This window comes from Rhamphochromis sp. 'chilingali' (genome assembly GCF_963969265.1).
Source record: "Rhamphochromis sp. 'chilingali' genome assembly, chromosome: 4".
Lineage (NCBI taxonomy): Eukaryota > Metazoa > Chordata > Actinopteri > Cichliformes > Cichlidae > Rhamphochromis > Rhamphochromis sp. 'chilingali'.
Window position 1 is genome coordinate 8,357,007 of NC_137948.1, and position 24,593 is coordinate 8,381,599.

Here is a 24,593-nt window from a genome sequence, read left to right on the forward strand (position 1 = left end):
ACTGTGGTTTCTAGTTTATTGATTGTGGAGCAATGATCTATTGCATTAAATGGTCTGTGTGTATTGTTTGCTAAGTGTCTACGCTTGATTAAACCTGTTCAATCAGGATGTATTATGAATGGAGTAATTTCACCTGCTCAGGTGAAATTAACTCCAGGAGGAGGATTTTTGGACTTCTGCTGTTTGCATCAATGTGTGTCAGTGTGAAATAAACCAAGTCAAGGGTAAACAGTGTTGGGGAGTAACGGAATACATGTACCACCGTTACGTATTTAAAATACAAAATATGAGTAACTGTATTCCGTTACAGTTACCGTTTAAAAAGGTGGTATTCAGAATACAGTTACTTTGTTGAAATAAATGGATTACACTGCAGTACTTTCCTGTTTCATTTTGTCGCGGGTCAGGACTGTTTGGGTTTTGTTTGACAGCTACGTGCTGTTGTTCCAGGCGGCAGCGTTACGGTTGCCATGGTTACAGGGCGATGCTCTCTCTCTCTGCGACTGTGTGTTTCCTGGGTGAGAGAGCGCCTTTTCGTTGTTGTTGTTGTTGTGCTAAGCTAACAGGCAGAATGCTACAAGCATAGCTCTAAAGAATGTAGCATCATGGGCAGTGTAGTCCGTGTTGCAGGGAGAATGGACTGCCATACACGTTATTGGTCTGAAAAAGGGGAGTGGAAAGGTACGAGTTGTCATCGAGGAAAAACGGCAGCTGGAAGCATGTAAATGTAATAATAACCACTTCAGCCAAGAAGAGTGCCTGACGAGCCCAGTTGTAAGTAAGCTATTAAGACTCGACTGTACACCGTGTTCGTGTTTTCCTCCGAAAACAATAAGTTCCGTTGGAGCAGCCTTTCGACGCCTCTCTCTGTCTCTGGCAAGAAAAGTTGACCCACACAACAAAGTAAAGCTATTTTTCGGCTACAAGCCGACAGGGACCCCGCCGTATTAGTCAGAGGTCCCTTTACTACAGTTCGGAGTCGCGGACCTTCAGTAATAGTAATAAATCACACAGCAATAGTACATTCACGTTGTTGTAAAAAGCATGATAATATATTAAGTAATCCAAAGTATTCAGAATACGTTACTGTCATTGAGTAACGTAACGGAATACGTTACAGAATACATTTTGGGGCATGTATTCTGTATTCTGTAATGGAATACATTTTAAAAGTAACCTTCCCAACACTGAGGGTAAACTATAGGTGCCACCAGTGACGATCTTTCTGTTGGAATGAGACAGCAAGCAGCCTGGTCCACCTTACGCCAAGAATCCACTTGCACCAGTCTTTCGTAGAGGAAAATGTTTTTCATCTGCATAAACAAGAAAAAAAAAGTATGACATTTGTGTCTTGGATCATAAATCAACTAAATTTTTCGCCTGTTTTACAAACCTCTTTGAGACTGGGCTTCTTTTTCAAGATGTAATCCCATCTAATAGATGTTTTGATATTTTCTGCGCACTCCTCCCTTTAAGACTCTCGCAGGGCCTAAATTCTTCCTCCAGGTGTCTTGATTTAATTTTTTTAAAGGAAAAAAAACAAAATGAAAACAATTTACATGTCAGTGCCCATCTCTGCTCTTTCCTGTGAACCAGCAGCCAATCTCTAATGTTGCTTTTGCTCAGTTTCCAACCCAAAATGTGTGCTAGTGTGCTCCAGCTTGCATTCCACGACCTTGTAAAATTCAAACAAACAAAGCCACCTGGCTTCAGTATGTACTACAGGAAAAATGTCAATCAAGCAGAATACATTTTTCCTTTACACAGCTGCAGAAACCCTCAAGACTAACATCAGGGTCCTTGAGGAACATCTGTTTTATTTTCTAGAGCGTGAATATGGCTTTTCCATACCAAATTATCTAAACTACAACTGCAAAACAAACACCTTCACATGTATCCTCGTCTTTTTTAAACATTTTTTTTTATTTAATTGTTTTTTAAATTATATCTATAAACGTCAGCCTTTTGCTCCTGAATACTGAGGTCGTTTATTGGAATTACTGAAATAGAAGACCCTTCATAGGGAGAACTAATATCCACCATGTACTGGACAACTGATACCTCAGCAGAGGTTATTTTGAGCTCAGAGTTACGCATTCAACTGCAAAAATAAATAGATTAATAGCGCAGCCTATGGAACCGAATCTGTTCAGATCGATTCATTTACAGAAGAGCCAGGAGCTGAAAAGTGTCTTCGCTTCAAGCTGATTACTGCAAATAAAGCTTTATTAACTATTTCGAGACCAACATTTTGAAGTTTACAGGGAAATTAAAACTCTAACAGCTGCTTAGGTAAAAAATAATGACTTTTTCTTTTTAAATTATTTTTCCCTTCACTCTTTTTTTGAGAAATAGTGACGCTAGGTTGCGCTTACTGGTCGTGCAGGTAATGTAAACAGGCTGCAGGGAAAGTGCAGCACAGGGGTGAGACGGACTTGACTCAGGGGGCGAACAGCAGCAGAGACGCCCACACAGACTGGAGGACACCGCGCTATAAAAATGTGAGTCGGTATTTCAGCGTCAGTGGGGATCCTTTAAAAGCCACAGTGAAATAGACAGGAGCCTTAAGCAATGGAAAAAACTCCGCGACGGACATCGCTGCAGTGGAGCTTGTCGAAAGGAAACATGACTTCTAATGAAAACAGATTTTTTCTTCTGGATTTCTTTGGACTATCCTTATGAATCACAAAGATAAACCAGCTGGACTTATAAGATAACTAATCAACTGTCGAGTGGTAAGTAATTTCTTCCATTTAAATAATAATAATGATGAAGAGGAGTAATAAAAAAGAATAAGTCTTTGTTCATTTTATATGTATTATTTTTTGTTAACATCTGTATATATGTTTCTTATTTAGTGGAAATGTGAACTTTTCTGAAAATATACAGATCAGTGTGGGAATTCTCATAGATTTAACAAAGTGGTGAGAAGAAATTGTGATAGGGTGTGTTGTGGTGCAGAAAAGCAGCTTACTGGCTGTCTCTGGGCTCTGTGGAAGTCTGAAACAGTAGGCAGGAGACAGCCCTAAAAAAATAATATTTCTTTCTGGTAGAAACTGGATCCAGTAATTGTTTTAATTAGTTTAAATTAAGGCAATTACTGTTACTGTTTAGACACCACAAACGAGGTATAAGGATTCTCTGTGTTAAAAAAATGTATGTGATTATGGAATGAAGCATCGTGAACAGTGAGCTGAATAATGCTCAGCTCTGATTTCCCCCAATATTTAGTCTTTTTTTTTGTGTTGCTGGGAGTTCTGTTCTGTTTAACTATGTTTGACCTCCAAACTAAACCTAACAGTGACGCTCCACTTTGATTAACAAAGCACTGCAGTCCTGACAGCTGCCTCAGTAGCCTCTACTTGCTGTCTGTCATCCTGTGTCCTTTCATCGCTCAAGTGTGTCAGGTTGGGTTCAAAAGGAATATTTACAAATCAAAAAGAAGAAGAAGAAGAAGAACTTAAACATTTGTCATCTATTAAATATATATATATTAAATATATGTATAAAAGATTGAAAAAATGTTCCTGCCTATGATGAATAATTATAAGTACATTTATAAGACATTTGTGTGTCATACGACTATTAAAGTTCTCTCCTTTGCACTTCTTTCACATACTTCCACCTGAATCAAACTCAGTTATAAAAGAACAAGAGCCATATTCGTGGGGAACGCAATAGATGTGAAAACAATAATTTCCTTCTTTTCTTTCTTGTAGTGTTTTTGAATCTTTTAAATGTCAGCAGCCCTGAAATCTTAAAAGATGACCATTATAGGATGTCACGTAAAGGTGGTGCCTTTGGTTTCAGAAGCGGCTTTACTGCCTCTTGTCAGTGATTCTTTGGCCAGAGAAAGAGATGAACGCATTTCTTCTGAAAGCTATTGTCTCTTTTGGCGTTTTAACAATCTGCCAATATCTAATAGCCTACCCTCTAAGGGCTGTGGCTAAAGGACCACCTGACCTGGCACTGTCCCCCACTCAGGAAGATAAAACATAGTTACGGTTGTAACCGTACTGCATTTTGTGCCCCAGAGTTCAATCGTGTGCTTCAGTGCAGCCACCATGCCTCATTGCAAGGCAGCCACGTCTCCCTGTTTATGCTTCGAGGCAGGAATTCTGTTCACAAATAAAACCGTTAGTCTCATGTTCCCCCCACCTGGTTGGTTTTTGTGTCCTCCTGTGTCATCACATTTAAATAAACAAATCTGGGAACACTATTGTAGATGTTTGGTTGGGTTGGGATTTTCTGCATTCATTTTTTCCAGGATATTTCCTGAACTTTTATTTGTATTTGTGTGAATAGTTATTACAGCTTTTGTTAAATCAACTCATCAATATCATTTTACACGGATCAACAGCAGCTTAAGAGTGCTTTATAACTAAATATGCCTTTTCTATCTCCTGCAGCCTCACCTAACTATGGATCTCACGACCTTCAGAGTTCAGAGATGTTAGCTTTGAGCCACTACAACTCCTCAGCCCCCCTGCTTCTCCCTCATGTGGCTAATGACAGTGGAGGGAAGGTGGAGGTCAGGGCTGCTGTTGAAGGGCTGTCACACCATGAAAACCTCACCTTTGAGGAGCCTACCGCTGGTGGAGCGTTCATTGTCATATTGTCCATGACACTGGGCATCATCTCCAACATTGTGGCCCTCTTCATCCTGGTTAATGCTTACTCCCTTCAGCGCCGGCGCTCCAAAGCTACATTCCTTCTGTTTGCCACGTCACTAGTGATTACAGACTCGATTGGCCATGTGATTCCTGGTGCCCTGGTTCTCCGACTCTACCTCTCTGGAGGTGCAAGGCCTCAGTATGTCAACTCCTCTGATGGGATGTGCCAGTTCCTCGGTGGCAGCATGGTGTTCTTCGGACTATGCCCTCTCTTCATGGGCTGTGCCATGGCTGCCGAGCGATGCCTGGGTGTTACTAAACCACTGCTGCACTCATCTTTGGTCACAAAAAGACGTGCAAAAATTTGTCTTTCCATCATCTGGCTGGCAGCCTTAAGTGTGGCCTTGCTACCCTGCTTTCAGCTGGGTTCCTACACCTATCAAGAGCCAGGGACCTGGTGTTTCATCAAAGTGCTCAGTGACACTAAGGAGGTGGATGTGGCATTTGTAGTATTGTTCTCTGGACTTGGGCTGGCCTCGCTAGCTGTGGCGCTGGTTTGTAACACCATCAGTGGACTGACACTGGTCTTCGCCCGGCTCAGGAGGCAGCCCGGCTCCCATCACTCAACCAAGTCCCACGACATAGAGATGGTGGTGCAGCTCGTTGGAATAATGGTCACTTCGTGTATCTGTTGGAGCCCTCTGCTGGTGAGTGTCAGGAAGTACAAGGTTAAGAAAGAAAAGTCAGTAAGATGGTAGACTTCACCTGTTGTCTAAAAATAAAAAAAGAAAGAGCTCTTACGCATCAAATGTTCTCTCACACAGATGTTTCTACTTAGGTTGGATGATTAGCGACACTCTGAGCATGCTTGCCTTCATGCCCATACTGTGCTTTATTAACTCTCGTCAGTTTTATTGCAGCTGTTAGATCACAACAGCTTTACAGCTCTCTTACTCATTCTGGCAGCTCACTACAAGTGGATTTTTAGCCAGTATGTTTGAAAGCACCTATGTGGTGGTTAAGCAGTATTTTTACTCCTCAAATTTTTGGAGGTTTTCAAGTTATGTCACATAGTGCAACTGTGAGATTAGGGGCAAACTGAGAATTTTGGTTAAAAACTGTGAAGTTAGAAGTAATATTTAAAGTCACACTGCATTGGCAACAGGATCAGTGCTGACAAAGACAAAAAAAGAAAGAAAGAATCTTCTGTCCAAATGGCCTTGTTTCTGTAAAAACAAAACAAAACATGAAATTCTTATTTAACACATTTCTGAAGAGAACTGGATCACATTACACAGCTGGATCATTATGGGATCAAATGTCAGACAGGGAACAACAACTGCTAAATTAAAGAGTAAGTGCTCTTACTTTGTGTAAGTCAATCACTTTGTTTAAATATCAAGCTCAGTTAAGAAAACAAAAAAAAACAATGTGCAAACAGAGACTGAAGCAGAAATGTGGTCAGAAAGAAAGACCGCATATTTAAAAAGTGCGTCACATGCATAATAACAGAGGGATTTTGCACGCTATCAAGGGTTTATATAGGATTAGCAGAAAATGAGAATGGGAAAGTATCTCTCAAGTTAGACCTGCCAACAAACTCTAGCTTACATCTCAAGGAACAACAGCAGTCCAAAAATTCTTGCTCAAGCTTTCATGCAGCCACTCAAGTGAACTGTGCAGCAGTCCTCAAGGACAAAACAACATACACAGCTGGTATCTGGTTTGTATCATATTAAGAAGCTTACAATGTGTTTTTTAATTTGGTGATTTCAGTTTACTCAGATTGTCATTTGCTTGACTGACTCACGTAAAGATTCAGCCAAATTCTGTTTTACTAAAGTGAAATTATTTCCATCGGTTGCTTCCATCCTTCCATTTTCTTAACTGTTTATCCAAATTCAGGGTTTGTGTGGGGCTCGAGCCAATGCCACCTGACAAAAGTCAGGGCGCACCTCGGACAGGTGACCAGTCCATTACAGTTTCAAACTGGGCATGACAGGCATGGTGACTTTGTTATTTTTTGGTCAAACATCAGCACATTGCTGATAGTTACATATCAGTAGCATGCAAATTTAATGTAATGTAATGTAAGAAGGCTCAGGTGTTACTTCTGTGCACAAACATATATGAAGCAGAAGGTTTTTTGTCTTATGATACCTGCATGTGATCAGAGAATTTGCACTATCATTATTAAATAAATGGTAAATACAAGTGATCTCATTACATTGCTCTCCCTAAGATGATTGCGTATTATAGATTTCACTAATTAAAAGTATTGGTATCAAAGCTGAAGATTTTAATACCAGGTATTAGGCGCAATGCAGTCCAGCTAAACTTTTACTCCTGCAGTCTCTACTTTAAAATATCAATAAGAGGTTAGTACAACTATAGCCAGACCTTATAAAGCAATGTCACTGTATCTATGACACTAAGGAGGGCAGAGTGGCATTCTATTTTTATAAACATTTATTTTGCTATTCTTTTAATATATTGTTTTTACTTTTCATTTTACTAACTGCAGTTTTATGTTTCATGTCTGCAGATCTTTGGCCTGATGTCCGTGATTCACTCCTACACGGGAACCATTGGACACAGCTTGTCATACTATAAAACCCTGATGGTGATGGGAGTGAGGCTGGCCACGTGGAACCAGATCCTCGACCCCTGGGTTTACATCCTGTTGCGCCGCACCGTGCTCCGCAAAATCTACCTCATCGCTAAGTGCCAGGCAGGCCTGAGGGGTACTATTTTGGGCCGTTGGGAGCCGTCCTCTTTTCCTAGCTCAGAGAAGAATGATGTAGATCAAGTCTGATCTGAGAGAAAGGCTGACATAGTAATTTGCGGATATATTTTGTTACCAGGTCAGTGAGCATATGAAGAACTCAGCAAAGATCTTTATAAAGAAAAGCCAACAGAAGAGCAGGATGTTTGAAAACACCTCCGTGGCTTTTAAACCTTCTCTAAAAAAGTGCTTCTTGGATTTAATCATCATTTCTCTTTCTCACATCATCAAAGTTTACCCTGAGTTCATGGTCTGGACCTTATAAATGAAAGCTAGCTAATGCTATGATTTTGCACAAAATATACACTTTTCTACTGTTTACCTGCATTGAGTGAACATTCCTTGTTATTATACCCTCATAAGGAAACTCTGAAGAGGACAAGGGAACGATTTAGGCCGCATATGGCTGCAGTACTAACCACGCTTTGTCTGGAGAAGCTCAAAGTTTTGCAGAAGTGCCACTTATACAGGGACTACATACAGTATTGCATTGATTTATTTGTACTCAGTTCTATCTGCTTTTAAAGACATGAATTGCACAGTTGGCATGCCTTCATTGTATGGTTGCAAAAGAAATCGGTTGTACTGGTTTTAACATTTGGAGGGAGCACCGTACTAAACCCAGAAGTATTTAGAGCGTATTCTGCTGAATGTGTTTCATTAAGGAATGTTAATATTCAAATACTGTGGAGTTTATGTATGTTTATATGCTCTATGTGTGCTTATATATTTCTTTTTGTGAAATAAAGTAAGAGGTTATAACGTAATACTTGAATTATACACTCATTTTTCTGAGTGTGTGTAAAGACTGAATGTAAATAAAAAACGATTCAATGTGATTTTATTCCAGAACTTTGTATTTATTTTTTCCCTAAGCTAGAAACAGAATCTTTTAGCTTTTAAAAAATGTTGTACTCTACTATCATACAGATGTCTGTGACATCAGTGTTTATTATTATTATTATTATTATTATTATTATTATTATTAGTAGTAGTAGTAGTAGTAGTAGTTCACCTACAACCACATAAAAGCCTTTTTATTTTGTCCTAGAAATGTCTCTAAATTCCTAGAAGATCTAGACTTGCTATTTCCAATTGCTCCTTCATTATTCTGGATAATGTTAAATATTACTGCAAAATGTTAAATAAATGAAATCTGATATTTATTTAACCTCCCATAAAGCTTTCAGTCCAATCATAATAGGTTTTGCCATCCAATCTTGGTGAGTGGACATATGCCCTATTGACCCTTTCTTATTTCAGCTGATCACAGGATCTGGACTGGTTATATTGTGGGGTACAGAGCAGGTAAAATAATTCAATCATGATCATGTTTCTTGCAAGTTTGTTTTTTCATTTACCCATACAGTGATTAACAAAATTATTAGACCACATAAAAACAAGAAAACACAAATATTTTAGAAATCTGTCAGTAACTAAAAGTCATGTTGATGTTTATTAGGGGAAAAAATAAACTGAATTCATGTTGTAATACCTACATTTGAACTGGCAAACTGGACTTCTCTGAGAAGTCCGAAACCAATCCAGCATAACATTCAACAACGACAACAACAACAACAAAATAATATTATTTTTTTTGTTCAGGACTCCAAGTAAATAACTGTAATTTCAATTTCAAAAAAATATTTTTATGTACTAATTTTTTGCTTTTTTATGGAACAGTAAGTTTTAAAATTTGTGGATAACAAAAATTTTTGCATAAAAAAAATATCATTTTGATAAAATAGCTTGTGAAGATGGATTAACATTACAGAAACATAAATAATGATTTTCGCAATTACCAAATTTTAAATTATTAATTTAGGGCAGTTGAGCCTTACATTGGGTGGTGATCTTATAATTTTGTTAAGCACTGTATGCAATGGAGGACACTGATACAAATTCTACATTTTTGTTTTTTGTGTATGCGTTTCTAAATTAAATACAGTTAACTTTATGTGTGTCTGAAATAAAATAAAATACTGACCTGTATTAAAATGGATCTCAAACAACAGAATCCTTTACAAGAACCATTTAGGTTAAGTTCAAACAGAAATATTGGACCAAATAACTGTTTTTAAGTGGACTGGATCATCTTTCCATCCATTTTCTAAATCACTTTCCAAGCTTAGGGTTGCAGGGAGTGGCTGGAGCCTATGCAGCTGTCATAGAGCAAGAGGCACAGAACAACCTGGACTGATCGCAATTGTATCAGATCATTTAAAACTAAAAAATAATCTGCATCATGAATAGAAAAAATTGATTAAATTAACATATTTATTCCTATTTGTTCTCCAAAATATTAGCAGCTAACAACATTGCATTATATCTTTGTTAGTATGAAGCAGGACCAAAGTCTAACCAGATTGCATAATGCAAACTGGTGAAAGCTGACATATTACAAAAAGGGAAATAACGATAGCAGAAGAATATGATGTGAAAAGGTAAGAGTAGTAACTGTGTGATGTAATGTTCCTCCGTGGATATTTTCAGTGTTAGATGTGGACTTACATCACACAGAACAGAAGAGAAAATGGATTCAAAAAAGAAAGATGGTCTGAGTTTATGTAAAGAGGAATTACTTTAATACTATACAAATATTTACTTGGGATGATCAGGGGAGTGGATATCTGAACATATACAACTGAGTCTGATGGCTATATTGGAAAAAAAAATTGACGTAGAGCAGTTAGTTCCAATAATTTTTGGTTTGTAACAGATAGAAGAGGCCCAAGAGGCTTAGATCCCAGAGCCATAAGTAGACACTGAGATCATCATATTCCACTTAGAATGTTTTTCCTCGAATAGTTAGGTCTCAGCAAATGGGTGGGTCAAGATCCAAATATAAACAGAAATGCATAATGAACTTCAAGAGAAGAAATATTGATGAACTAATGGATGACAGTCGAGCGATACCATAATGGAAAACTGGGAGACAGTGAAGGATTTGTGACAGAAGAAGTGGTATGCAGCTTTTCCATTGAGGATTATCTCCTTCCCGTCTGCATTCTCCTCCTGTTGCACTAGTCTGTTCTCCTCCTTTCCTCCTGCTTCAGAGCTCCTTCTTCAACAACCTTTGCCCAGTCTATCCTCTGTCCCTCCTCTGAATATTCAAGATTAAAGATTCAAGGTTTTTATTGTCAGTATAACAATATACACAGTATACAGCATATCAAAATGCCATTTCACCCCTTGCTAAATTTAAGTCAAATTAAAAAGATAAAAATGTACTACTACTAACCAAATATATGTACAATAAACAAAGACAGAATAAGAGACAATACAAAGTGGTCATGTGCAATTACAGTAAAGTGAGACTATTGTGCAGTGGGTATTGAATACCAGGTTCATGTTATGCTCACAATATTGTAGACAAGACAGGACGAAGACATGTGCAAGATGCAAAATGTGCAAATATATTGTAGACGTGTTCAATAACTATGTGACTGAGGTGTGCAAATAAGCATATTGTTCCAAGGTCTAGTTTGTAGTGCATTTGTGGAATGTCCAACATGGAACATGTTCAAACAAGTCATCCTTTTTACTCTTGCTTTTACTTTGCATTTATTTATTTATTTATTTATTTATTTATTTATTTATTTATTTAGTTAGTTAGTTAGTTAGTTAGTTAGTTAGTTAGTTATGACATAACGCACACTCCGGTTCACCAGGTGGCGGTATACACCTAAACACGGTAATGTGCGACCCGCAATTAAACTAGGAGAAGAAGAAGCGAAACTTCACCGGAGTGACCGATCCTGCGCAGGCCTGGCTCATCTCAAACTAACCTAACATCCTGAAGCTAACAACGTTAAGGGACCTACACCTGTTTACTGGCCCGTTGACAGAGGTGAGCTCTAAAGACATAATCGAAATGTAATGCAACGTTAACAGCACTGACATTCTGGGTAACTTCACCTAGCTTGCTAGCATCCAGTCGCTGTAAACATAGGCTAATTGGCTGCCTTGACTTATGTGGATGGAATAATTATGGGTGTAAGGGACCAGTTTTTTTATTATTATTATCATCATTATTATTATAAATATATTTAGTTTGCTGTGAGCGTAGTTACTGCATCCTAACCACATGTCTCAGCCTGCAGCGTAACAAGTGTACCGCTTAGTTAACGTTAGCATATACATGGATAATGTCAAATCATCTGCTGCTTTATTGTGGTTGTTATTACACAGCCAATTGCCTGCTAACTGTTTTTAACAGTGGTGTATACTTGGGGGCGCACAGGTGGTAGCTTGGGTCCTGCGATCGCGACAGCATGGCGGCCGCTGCAGCGCCAGTGTGGGACGAGCACCAGGCATACGAGGAGCTGCTGTACTGGGACAGCCTGATACAACAGGGACACCGCCTCCATCCGCATGATTTCGACAGGTACACGCACATGATGCATGGTCCTGAATAAAAGATGCCCGAAAGCTAGCATTTGCATAGTACACTCTGTACTTTTCATTAAAATACAGCAACAGGTTCTGTATAAAGGAAAAAAAAAACTAATGAAATTAGGGCTGTGCGATATGACCAAAATCTCATATCCCGATATAAGAATTCTATCTTCCCGATAACGACATAAATCACAAAAATGTAACATTTTCTGTAAATTCTGTGACTCTCGGGAAGCTCGTCTTGCGGGAAGTGTTTCCAGCTGCGCGTCATGTAGCTGGAGTCGAGTGTTTTAACCGATGCATGAAACTATACATTTTTAGACATAAGTTGTAACAGCATAACTGTAACAGTTTTCTTTGTGAGTATTTATTACACAGCGTGCTGCGGGGAAAAGCCTGTTCTAACGTTTGAGTCTAAGGTTTATTTTTTAGCACCTGGCGGCTCTTTTTTTAATTCTCATCCGTAAATAATCTGCTCTTTCACGTGATTCAGTTTATTTTGAAAAGTCTCAACAGGATCTTGAGCTTTATTGTGAAAGGTTTGTGTGGAAAATAAACAAGCGGACACGCGATGCTGTTACCATCTTTGTTGCTAACCACAATGCATAAAAACAGGCGCTTGTCCATTGTAGTGTGGTTATATAAAATATAAGAGAAAGAGAGAACTTTAAGAAATTAATATAGCCACTACAGTGACCATCAAAACGATGAAAAAAATATTGCTGTAAACAGTTTATTTTATGACACCACAAAACAAACGATAGTGTAAAATGAACCATCCGATATATATCGTTATATCGAACAGCCCTAAATGAAATAAACAAAACACAAACTATGAAGAATAATCTCTTGAAGACTGAAAAGTCTCTTTCAGTCAGGCAGCTCATGTTCAAGGAATTGGTTCATTGCAAGCACAGAATAAAGGTTCACTCACATGTTGCCACATTGGCCTGTGTTCACACCATGCTTAAACATCTGGCTGGAGTATGCTTCAGGTTTGTTTGTGCATCTCATTGCCTCTCTCGCTTTCTTGAACACACACACTTTTTAAAGGCACACTTGCAAAATATAGGGAGCTTCATGACTTTATGTATTTTGTTGTTTTTTTGTTTTTTTAGGTAAGTCTTCTCTTAAATGGCTTTTAGATCTGTCAAATAACAAAGCAATCAAGGCTGCTGTTGTTGACAAAATATCTGAGTTTCATGTTTGGGCACAGTTTACATTCATCACATACTGGCACTAGTCAAATAATGTGGACTTTGGGGGGGTCAAACATACTTGAGCACTGTACGGAGTGTGCCTAGTGTGATTATACTTGCACAGCCAGTTTACAGACCTGCATTATACCTAGTTCTAAAGTGTGAAAAATTAAAAAAGAATACCACTTTTTTAAAATTCATTTTTAATCTAAGGTTAGTTTGTGTCTGGGACACAGAGTTTTAGACTTTAAATTCTAGGCTCAGTCCTTCCAAATATGCTTCCTATAAAATTGTGAGAGGCGAGTAAACATCCCTCCCTTGCACGTAGGTATTGATTGAGTGTTTGGGATGTCACGCAAGTAGAATAAGGCACATTATGTGTCTATGATGCGGCACAGTTCGACTTGTCTGCTGGAACAAGTCTGCAGCCTTTGAACAGCTCTGTCAGATAATGAGGAATAGATTTGTTTTCCAGTAAGCTAAATGCTTGTTATTATTGTGCTGAAAACAACCTTTATTACTCTATAGAAGAAATTGTTGTTATTATCATTGAAGCATACTAAGTAGATCAGCCGTTTCAGTGCAAATTTAAGAGCCGATACATTAACAAGAGTATGTTTCCCTGTCCTGTGAAATTAAGCAGAGATGGGCGCGTTACTGTAATCTGATTACTTTTTTCAGGTAACGAGTAAAGTAAGGGATTACTATTGCAAAAACGGTAATTAGATTACCGTTACTTTCCCGTAGTAACGCTGCGTTACTAAAACCGTGATTTTTAGCGAGAATGTCTCATGACAGTGACGTAAGCGAGTGCGACGTTCGTGACAACAACTGTGTGCAGATCAACAGTGCATCATATATCGAGTGCGGGAGGGAGTATGAGCGTGCAGCGTTTAAAGCGTGGAAGTACTGACCTTATTTTGAGTTTGATTCCATAAAAAGTGACAAAAACATTAGTGTCCGTTGTGCGTGGGAAGAAAACTTCTTTTTAAAGTGAAAAAAACCCCCTAAACTTCCAAGCAAGCACGGAGTGCGCTATGACGTAATGGGAAATTCACAGAGAAACTCGCGGATTCTTCCACTGACTGCTGCGGCACACCTGCACCAGGGTAAACCTCCGCCTATGCCACTCCTGCTGTACAGGTGAAAATAGAGCAAAAGCACCGCTAGTCTTTGATGTTATTTATTTTCTGCTGTGTTTTACTTGCATCTATTTGAAAGAGTGAGTGTAAACACACAAAAAATATATATTTTATGTGCTGGAATGTGCAGAAAATAGGTTTAAATAGGTTTAAAACAAATTTCTTCCAGTCAGAGAATGTTGCATATAATTTAATTTTTGCTTGATGCATAAAGTTAAAAGGTTAAAACTGATAAAACAAGTTTTAAAAAGAGACTTTTCCATTTGATTACATTTTGTATGATGGATTATGCAGAAAAAGTAGAATTGGGCTGAAAGATCTATCACTTTATCACCTATTCAGGTTGTAAATCGTGTTTTTTAAAAGGTAACTAAGTAACTAAGTAATTAATTACTTTTGAAAATAAGTAATCAGTAAAGTAACGGGATTACTTTTTTGGGGGAGTAATTGGTTATTAGTTACTGATTACTTTTTTCAAGTAACTTGACCAACACTGAAATTAAGTGACATAAATTATGTCACTTGACACATCTCTTCTAACTTGAGCTCTGAAACTTTTCTTCATATGTTCTCAAATTCTTTTGTCTTCCAGATATGAGGAGTTGCGTTACTGGTATGACTGTCTGTGCTATGAAGAGGAGCTTAGACAGTACCATGACTACATTGCTGCTATCGAGCATATGGAGGATAAACGTTATCGTGAGGTTGGTTCTGTTTTGCCTGATAAATAGATACACTAGATAATCACAGGGTTTCTACTCCATTGTATTACAAACCCTGCAGCTTTCCATGTCTAAGTTTAGCAGAGGTTAACGATTAAATATTATTAAGTGTTGTCCTTCTGGTATTTCTATGATTTTAAACACACAACCTTTTTTTAAGTCTTTTTTAGTCGTGACAATATAACAGGAGAATATTGTCTCATGAATATCTTGTGACGTTAAGTTACTGTAATAAACCCCCATTTTGGTCACAGTAGCCGCCAGGTCCAACAACTTCCCTGGTGGAAACCCTGAATTCACAGAACATGTCGTATTTTTCCATCCCCATTTTTTTTCCCCTCGTTCTGCAAAAACATTGTTCCTCTTGAAAGCTGTCGCCTGTTTATTTTTCCTTTTTTTTTTTTTTTTTTTTTTAAATCACAGACTTCCTATTACCGCTATTACTCTATTATTATACTTCTTCATATGTCTTCACTGGAATATATCAGCAGCAGTAAAACGTAGTTTAAAAAATGGCTTTAATGAATCCTAACACTTACCTGTCATGAAATAATATTGCAATATGAAGTAATTATACATTTACTGTTATCTGCAGTGAGTTTCCTCCAGTATGAACTTTGTCTTTATTTTATTTATTTATTTATTTTTTCTATTTAAGGAATCTGCAACAACTCACGTACAGGCGGGCCCATATGATCGCTACGTGTTGGCCAAACATTCTGAAGTGTACCCCCCAACAGAGGAGTTGGAGGCAGTACAGACAATCGTCTCCCATGTGGAGTGCGCTCTCAAGACTGTATCTGACCAGATGGATGCTCCAAAAGATGACGAAGCAAATACAGAAGCACAGAGGTAAGAGAGAATAACCTGCGATGCTTTTAAAAGGATAGCTGCAAGCTTTTAAAATAAATAAATAAAACTGCTTTTGTTTTAATATAAATGATTTAATTGGCAATTTTTATTTTTTATTTTTTTGCACCCCTCAACTTAAAGTGATGGCTCACAAGAGCGTGTGCTGCGTGGGGTTATGCGAGTTGGTTTGGTGGCTAAGGGACTCCTTCTGAAGGGGGACAAGAACGTGGAGCTGGTGCTGCTTTGTTCCAACAAGCCTACAGTTACTCTGCTGAAACAAGTGGCCGAAAAACTCTCTGCACAGTTAGAGGTAGAAATGAGTGCCTGCAGCATACTTTAAAAACACATGTCACATATTTTGACTTGGATTATTTTAATCCAGGTTTAACCGTCTTAATTATTTGTTCTCTTTTTTTAATAGACTAATTCACCTGAGACATATGCAGTCAGCCAGTGTCCAGGAGATGCAGCCATTGTTGTTACGAGCACCAAGGAGTCAGTTCTGACTCTTATTATCCACCTGACATCACCTCTTGTCAGGACAGTGCAAGAGAGTGAAACTGCTGAAGAAGAAGCAGAAGAAGAAGAAGGTGCGTATGTCGGCCCAGCCCTGATCTGTGTTGTCGGTATGCAGGCGCTGTACTGCTCCACTGATTTATTAATCTGCACTGACTGTTTGAAATCAAACCAGTTGTCCCATCTCATTAAACCTCAGTGGAGCTTGTACAGTGACCGTGTCAGACTGATGCCAGTGAACATTGACTCTTTGCTCGCACGAGAGTCCTTTCGTCGTTTTTGTTGCAAACTGACGTATGCAGGATATTTCCTCTGTAGTCACTGATGCATCCTGCTCATGTTGTTAGTGACAGTGCCTCAGTCATTTTAAAACAACAACAAAAAAAAACTTGTATATTCTTGTTGTTTTCATGTTTCAAGTGAAGGCTTTTTTTAAGAATAACAAGTTCAAGCGCGCATGCATGATCCTTGATGCTGAACATGTGTTTGGAACTAGCTGCAGCAAAACTGATCAGCTGTTGCCTACCTTAGGAGGATTTACAGTATAAGGCAAAAAAATCATTGTTCAGGTGAATATTTTGGTTGGTGTAGTGTTTGAAAGCTCCTGTGTTGATTAGCGTTAGCTGCATTTATCTGGTAGTCTAAAGTTTATTTGAATTTCAGGGGGAGCCTCAGACTGAGAACCATATCAGTCTCAGTGCAGTTTTAGTCCATTTTAATACACTATACACTGGGACTGCACATTAAAAATCCTGCAATATTAGTAATAAAATTATTAGACTGGATAATTATTGGAGCTGTTACGTCCTGGGGTAGGATTATTAATGCTTAATCATTGTTGGATCAAACCATATTTACTCTGTTTCAATAAAACAATCATTTTAGGCAAAGGTCTAATTTAAGGTCAAGGTTTGGACAAGTTAAATGTGCAAGTTGATATTTTAAAACTTTAAGTTGTGTTTGTTAAATGCCACAGTGATTAAAATCCTTGCTAATATCATGCACCCCTGATGAAAATGCATATTATCAATTTAAATTCAGTCAACTCCACTCAACTCAACAGAGTCCAAGCAGAGTTGTGCATAGTATACTGTCCAAACATGGATCAGCCTTGTTAAGTGAGCAGATATTTTTTTCCCAAAACATATTTACTGTTGCATATTTACAGTGGCAGAGATTGATCTTGTTGATCTTTCACATCAATTCTAGGGGTAATAAATACTAACAAAAAATCATGGCATAGGTTACTGCACAAATTATTTGTCATCAGCATTGGCATAGATTATCAGCCGGTGTATCCCTAGCTGTATAATGTAGAACAAATGAGCTAAAACTTGCCCAAAGCTGGTATTTTTTCTTTGTTTGTTTTGTTGTTGTTTTTTGTTTTTGTTTTTTAATATAGTCAGTCTGTCATAAAGCCTTTTTTAGGCCACTTTTTTTCTGAGGGATTCATCAGTTTTGCTGCAGCGTAGGGCAGACGTAAAGCTTCTTAAATGCTTGTGATTTACAACTGATTACCTTTTAGTTTGTCAAGTTTTTTAGGAACGCTGGACCTTTGACCAACTGGACACACTGTCTCAGGAGGGGGGAGAAGCAACAAACCTAATCCCAGTGGCTCAGGGGAGGGGGTATTTGATGTAGTGCAGTGCATATATTTTAATGCTGTGCAATGTTATAAATAAATACTACAGCTGTTTCTGACAGTCGTCTTACTTCCGCATACACTGTGGAAAATATAATTGGGATCTCTTTTAGCAGACCTTTATGGTTGCTGGGACAAAACGTGTCTTTATGTAAACCCCCTTTCCCTGCTGCTGGTTGTTTGCTGGTTTTTGTTTGCTACTCCCTGAGCTGCAAGACAGAGACAACCCCCTTGGTCAAACTGTACCTTTTCTTCTTACCCCACCTCGTCAATAGAAACGCGAACAGTCAACGATCCGCCGGACGTTCTGGACAGGCAGAAATGCCTAACTGCCTTGGCGTCTCTCCGCCACGCCAAGTGGTTCCAGGTTTGCATTCACGTCCTTACTTGTACATCAGGTTGAACTGTTTTCCTTGAGTGATCTTTTATTTCCTGTCCATTTAGAGGACCGTAACAGTTTTTGCTCTCAGTTTTTGTTCATATTGTTAATGATCTTTATAAAATGTCTAAATTAATGCTCATCTATACCAATGACAGAAGTGGATAAATCATTGGTATCAACATGAGTACATGTCGAGAGACTGAGCTCTCTCGATTTCAACGTCAAAGGTCATAAAAGGCTAACATAGCTTGAATAAGTTTTACTTACTGTTGATTTGGAGAAGGCTCAGTACTTATTACTCTTCTGTGCTTGGGTTGTTTTGTTTTTGTTTGTTTGAAATCTCAGAAAGGATTCCATCACAGACAGAAGCTCTGCTAACCTAATGGGCTTTGTTTCTGCCTCCAGGCAAAAGTTAACACCCTGAATTCTGCCGTCGTTGTGATCCGACTCATGAGGGACTTGTGTAACCGCGTTCCTACCTGGACGCCACTCTCAGGATGGGTGAGGAAACTCTTTGTGCATCTACTCCGACAGCAGCAAAGCGGAGATTTGTGTTTAAGTCATTTCAGCTGCTTTCATCCTGAAGTGTCGGTTTTGTCTTCTTGTCTCCACATAGCCACTTGAACTGCTAGTGGAGAAAGCTATTGGTACATCTGAGAGATCACTGGGAGCGGGCGAGGCCCTCCGCAGGGTTTTAGAGTGCGTAGCCTCAGGAATACTTATGGAAGGTGAGATTTTATTTGAGTTGTGCAACTTGCATGTAAATTTATACACTGAGCTGACATTCATGCACCAGTTGAATGGTATTTGTGCACAGATGGCCCTGGAATTAAAGATCCTTGTGAAAAGGAAGCTGTTGATGCCATTGGCTATTTGACTAGGCAGCAGTGTGAAGACATCACACAGAGTGCTCAGGTAAGGTGAGCCTGTAGAAGCACCCACACACATGTACACCTTTAAAATTAAATCAACAAATTAGTGCATAACTTTGATGTTTTTCTTAGTTTGCCTTGAGGCTGTGTGCATTTGGACAGATGCACAAAGTGTTGGGGATGGACTCTAAACCTCTGAGGTCACGAAAATCGCTGGGAGCAAATTACAGAGATGGCATGGGTGGGCTATTATTTTTTTTTATTTTTCTTTATTTCCTGTGTTCGAAAAATCAACACTTCCATCAAATCTCCTTTTTTTCCCTTTTTTTTTTTTTTAATAACTGTAGCCCAGATACCACCTGTTGGACAACTGAACCTGCCAGCTAAGAGACCTTTCACAGACGTGGACACAGGAGAAGAAGACACACACCTCAACAGCAAACAGAGAAAGTTTCTCAAGTTCCAGAAACGCTTTCAGAAGAAATCCTGTGAGTAATGAATGTCAAATTATTCACTGTAACACAAAAAATACTGCTGTAAAATCCATTTGATCTTTAACTGTATGACAAAACACAGACTTGGTATTGTGGAATAAATATTCTGTATGTTTACATACATGAACATGCTTTTCTGGCAAGGTGTACATAATTTCCTTTTGCCATAATATTTCATTCTGTTTATCAAAATAATTATAAATGCTATTAAAAGTTAGATTTACTTTTTTAAATCTTTTGGTGTCCTTGGATAGAATATTTAAGTCACATAAGCTGAGTAGTGCTGTGAAAATGACAACTTTGTGACTCCTATGTTAATGTGACATTTGTCTTTTACTCTTTATGCTGACTTCTGTAGCCTTATTTTTCTGTGTGTGCTTCTCAAAATGAATCTGTTTGCTCATTTTGTTGTTTCCTTGTAGTCACCGATGATCTTACCATGAATGCCGTGATGCGTCTGAACCAGTACAGACCTGGTCTGGATTACAGACTTACATCTCAGACTGGCCCAGTTCACGAGCCGGTCTTTACAATGGCTGTCGATCTAAATGGAAAGACGTACGAGGCAACGGGGCCTTCCAAACGTGCCGCTAAGCTTAATGTAGCCACAAAGGTAATGGTGTTTGTTATCTACACAAGCTGACTTTTAGTATAAATACTCAGTACTGTGTTCTTCTTGGTTACTTTTTGCCTGATGGACTAGTTACTGTTTATTGATTGGTTCCATACATTTTGCTAATTGATTGTTTGTTTAAGTGCAGCCCAACTTGTAAGTTTGAACATTTGTAAAGTCAGACTGGGCAAAGAAATCAATGTTGTTTTATGTGTCTTATAGTTTTTTTACTTTCATTTTTCACAGGTACTGCAAGATCTCGGTCTTCCCACAACTTCTGAATCTAAATCAGAGCCCAGTAGTGAAAATGAAGGAAGCCAGGACTCTGTTAAAGCTGTTGCACCGACTTCTTCTACATCTGAAGATGTATGTCGTTGAGCTCTCTTTGGACTCCGTATTTACAAATGCATCCTAAAAGTTCCCACAGAGAGAAACACTTGTGCATTTCACCACAGTTTTTTCTTATGTGTGCTTGCTGTGAACAGACTGGTCAGGGTCCAATCTTAACAAAAAATGGCAAGAACCCTGTGATGGAGCTGAACGAGAAGCGCCGCAGCCTGAAATACGAGCTGTCGGCAGAGACGGGTGGCTCCCATGAAAAGTGCTTTGTGATGGAGGTGAGTCAGCAGTATTGTATACAGCAAACAGAAATCAGGTGTAAAGTGAGCACTGCACTGTATAGCAGCTTTGATATCTTGGGCTTTGTAAAGGCAACTGTAGAGCCAAGTAAAGATTTCTGTATTTGTGTTTAATCTGTTAAGTCCCATGTGGGTGGGATTATTTCAGAAAGAAGGACAGAGGTGGGAGATAAACGATTTCCTTTGGTCCTGTGAGCCATTATTCTGGACAGGATTCTTCCCAAAATTAACAGCATATGGTCTGTAATAGATGTTTAAACTCGGCAGGATAAACCCAAACTAATAAACATCCATAGATCAGAGGATACATTAGAGTTACTATAATGAGCTGTTAGGCTGTGCGGGTGTAACAGGCGATTTGTTGGTGGTGGCTCTCCACTCACTAAAATTCTAATGTTATGCTATGCTGCACATGTGGAGGTTCAGCAGAACACTGTAGCTATGTTTTTGCACTGCTGCTCAAAAGAATAGACACGGCGTGCACAACACACATTCTCCATCTCCTCTACCAGCAGGAGTCACTCTCTGTGTATAAATGCTGTGACATGCTTCATAAAATCCTAAAATCTTTTCTCCTCATTTCTGTCTCACAGGTGGAAGTTGATGGGCAGAAGTTCAAAGGACGAGGCTCCAACAAGAAGGAAGCAAAGGCCTATGCTGCCCTCGCTGCTTTAGAGAAGCTGTTCCCAGATGACAGTGGACTTTTAAATAACAGAAATCCCTCAAAGAAGAAAGTCACCTACACTGACATGGTAATGTATCCAACTGGTGAGCTTTAAAATGCACAACTCAAGCAATTTAACTATCAGGCTGTTTCAAAATGACATTTTTCTCACGTTTCCTTTTTGACAGCACATCCCAGGATTCGGCACCATCCGCGGCATCCCTTCAGACTCAGGGTCCCGTGGCTGGGGTCCCCACAGAGGGGGTCGGGGCAGGGGTCGAGGCAAGCAGTTTCCAGCAGGACCCAGCTATAACAAGAGTAAGAAACTTTATGCTATTTACGAGTCAATTTAATCATCGTAGGAAACCTTTAAACCTGTAAATGGAGTTTGCACTAAATGGTGATTTCTTGTTTTAAAAGCCAACTACAGTTATGAGAGCAGCACTGGCACAGGCTATCGTAAGTATCTGAATGTCTGTTAGCTTTATGCACTCTGGTTTTATGTTAGGGTGTGTGTATTTGGTTTTACATGTTTTTTGTGATGTACACTTTTTTTTAAATAAGGCTTAAATGTCATGCAGAAGCTTTGCTGATTCGTTGAAAGGCATAAGATGCCTAATTACAGTTATATGTGATGGATATATGTGATGATGCATGCAATAACAAGGCTAAAAGACCTTTTTTTTTTTTTTTGTAATTATGTTTACCAAAATTTAAAACTTCTAGGTAAACATTCCAAGATGTGTTTCACTTATTTATCTTTGTCCCAAAAAGTTGATTCTGTTCTTCTGGGCGTAGCTTTTTCAGTTGGAGAAATGTTTCAGCACTCATTCAAATGACTTCTTCAGTCTCAGCTCACTGCAGGTTTCCAACCCAGTACATTTGCATAAAGACTGAAACTAGCACCACTGGTGAAAAATGGCCTGGAGGTCAGTTTCTTGATCATTAATATGCAAATTGACATGACCATTGATCAACAAACATTGAGAAGTGATAGTTGGTCAATGGCCATTCACAGAGAGTTAGGGATTGGCTGCAGTCACAGTGTTGTAAGATGGTGCCCTTAGGCCCCCTGCTTGATTCAGAGGTCTTTCCCTTTTCATGTAAATGGTCTCCTTGACTCTGCGCTCAAACCAGTGTTGCTCCCTGCCCAGGATGTGTACATCCTCATCATTGAAAGAGTGTCCACTGGCCTGTAGGTGTGAATAGACCTGTGGGTTGTTTGGTTTCCCCAGTGTATAAATCATGGCAATGGCTTAACATCCATCCATCCATCCATCCTCATCCGCTTTGTCCGGGGCCGGGTCGCGGGGGCAGCAGCCTAAGTGTGTGTGTGTGCAATGGCTTAACAGCGTACGCTAAATTACTCTGGTTGTGCCGGGGGACCCGATACTTAGGGTGGACCAGTTTCTGCCAGAGCACGTTTTGGGGGTTGAAAGCCACAGAGATGAGGTCTCAGCCGTTCCGATACTCCTGACACATAAGGGATCACTAAAGGTTTTCACTTAGGTAACAGTTGTCCTTCTTCTCTTCTGGATTGCCTGGAGATTTCTTTAGGTGCCCTCCCACCTTTGACAAATGTCCAGCTGGGATAGCGACTTTCACTCAGGGCTTTCTTCAAATGATGTTTTTCTGCTTCCCTGCTACGCTATGTCCAGATAAACAGGATCAACTTTTTGGGATTCCCTTACCTGGATGATTGAGCATGCATCAAGATCTTTATCTTTATGTGTGTGGTGGGGTTTTGTTTGTTTGTTTGTTTAAACTTGAACAAGCGTGAACTGTCTCGGTTCTATGATTTGCAAATAGATCAACAGTCACTTGTAGTTGTCGTCAGTTGCAGCTCCAGGATCGTGTCTTTTAAGAAAATGGCACTTACCTCTCATTTACCTCTTGTTTCTCTTATCTTAAAGATAAATTATATGGCAATAATGGAGCCACTGCCACAGCCAAAGGTACCGCCCCCACCACCTCAGCCTACGGCACCTTTTACCCCGAAAGCACCACCATCACGTACTCATCCCCACCCGTCTCCAGCTCCAACACCAGCACCACGAAAGAAGAAAGCTACCAGTCAATGCCGCCTCCTGCTGATCAGGAGAGTCCGTACAGCTACGGCTACGGAGATGAGAAGAGAAAGATGCTGACCCAAGGTGGAGACTACTCTATGTACAGCACTGCTTACCCCAGCTCTGTCACCGGGGGACAGAGTTATAATAATTATGGCAAGTTCCTTTTCTATTTCTTACAGTAACTTCCCGCTTTTCCTATTTCTTTATATTTAATCTTGATTTATACATATAAATGATCTGGGGTTATAAATGTTTCTTCACAGGCTGGGAAAACCAGTCGTCCTGGGGGAATCAGGGGTACAGCATGTACCAGGGATTTGGAGGACACACCCAGGGCTCATACTCTGGATACGGCGACATGAATTACTGATCATAACATCACTGGTGCTTTTTATTATGCTTACATGACTCCCTTTTTTTCCTCATGTCTTGACTGCTTCAAGCAATGCTATAAGGAAGGATAGGCCTGTTTCCCAGCTCTGAGCTCCTGCAGATGCCTCCTCATTTCCTCAGGTGGGATTTAAGCAGTTCAGAGTTCCTCTGTGATGGCAGAGGGGGAGGGGAAAGAGTGCAAGGAAGCATGTCAGCATAATGAAATATGTAGTCTTTCCCACCTTGATGATTAGGGATCATCCTAAGGTACCTCTCTTAAAAAGAAATAAAAAAAGAAATGCTGGTGTTTTCTCTGAAACTGGAATTCTGCTGATCTTGTTTGATACTCTTAACCTCAGTTGTCAGTTCTTTTGACAAACCAGTAAGCCAGTTTTAAGTTACGTTTCTTTTATCTGTAGCCTTCATCACGTCAATGTTGACATGAGTGTTACGTTGGGTTGTTTTGTCTTTTTAATGTAGTGTACTGGTTCTGTATCAGTATATTTTTTTTATGTAAAGCTGCTTGTTGTTTTAAACTGAAGTCCTTTCTGTCTCATAAAAACGCTCTAATCCTTGTACAAATAAATGACTTATTTTGGAGCTGAGCTTCTGACCAT

At 39.2% G+C, this 24,593-nt stretch overlaps 2 protein-coding genes across 4 annotated transcripts; both read left to right on the forward strand.

Moving 5' to 3' along the window:
* The first annotated feature begins 223 nt into the window (after positions 1–223).
* Positions 224–8,025, forward strand: LOC308395805 (prostaglandin E2 receptor EP1 subtype-like). 2 transcript variants are annotated; one of them, XM_080880797.1, is made up of 3 exons: positions 224–774; positions 4,410–5,320; positions 7,159–8,025. In XM_080880797.1, the coding sequence occupies exons 2-3, from the start codon at positions 4,451–4,453 to the stop codon at positions 7,426–7,428; spliced, it is 1,140 nt and encodes a 379-aa protein (XP_080736923.1). In that variant the 5' UTR covers positions 224–774; positions 4,410–4,450; the 3' UTR covers positions 7,429–8,025. The 2 variants fall into 2 exon arrangements, with proteins under 2 accessions (XP_080736923.1, XP_080736924.1); XM_080880798.1 differs by lacking the exon at positions 224–774 and having other exon boundaries at positions 4,395–5,320.
* A 3,089-nt stretch (positions 8,026–11,114) lies between these two features.
* LOC308394823 (interleukin enhancer-binding factor 3-like) lies at positions 11,115–24,576 on the forward strand. Of its 2 annotated transcripts, XM_080879373.1 has the most exons (20): positions 11,115–11,248; positions 11,642–11,785; positions 14,730–14,841; positions 15,518–15,711; positions 15,853–16,021; positions 16,133–16,301; positions 18,145–18,236; positions 18,657–18,752; positions 18,868–18,979; positions 19,069–19,166; positions 19,256–19,364; positions 19,471–19,611; positions 20,040–20,230; positions 20,477–20,596; positions 20,716–20,847; positions 21,462–21,620; positions 21,721–21,850; positions 21,953–21,991; positions 23,446–23,757; positions 23,868–24,576. In XM_080879373.1, exons 2-20 carry the CDS (start codon positions 11,673–11,675, stop codon positions 23,972–23,974), a joined length of 2,595 nt encoding a protein of 864 aa, XP_080735499.1. In that variant the 5' UTR covers positions 11,115–11,248; positions 11,642–11,672; the 3' UTR covers positions 23,975–24,576. The 2 variants fall into 2 exon arrangements, with proteins under 2 accessions (XP_080735499.1, XP_080735500.1); XM_080879374.1 differs by lacking the exon at positions 21,953–21,991.
* The last annotated feature ends 17 nt before the right edge of the window (positions 24,577–24,593 follow it).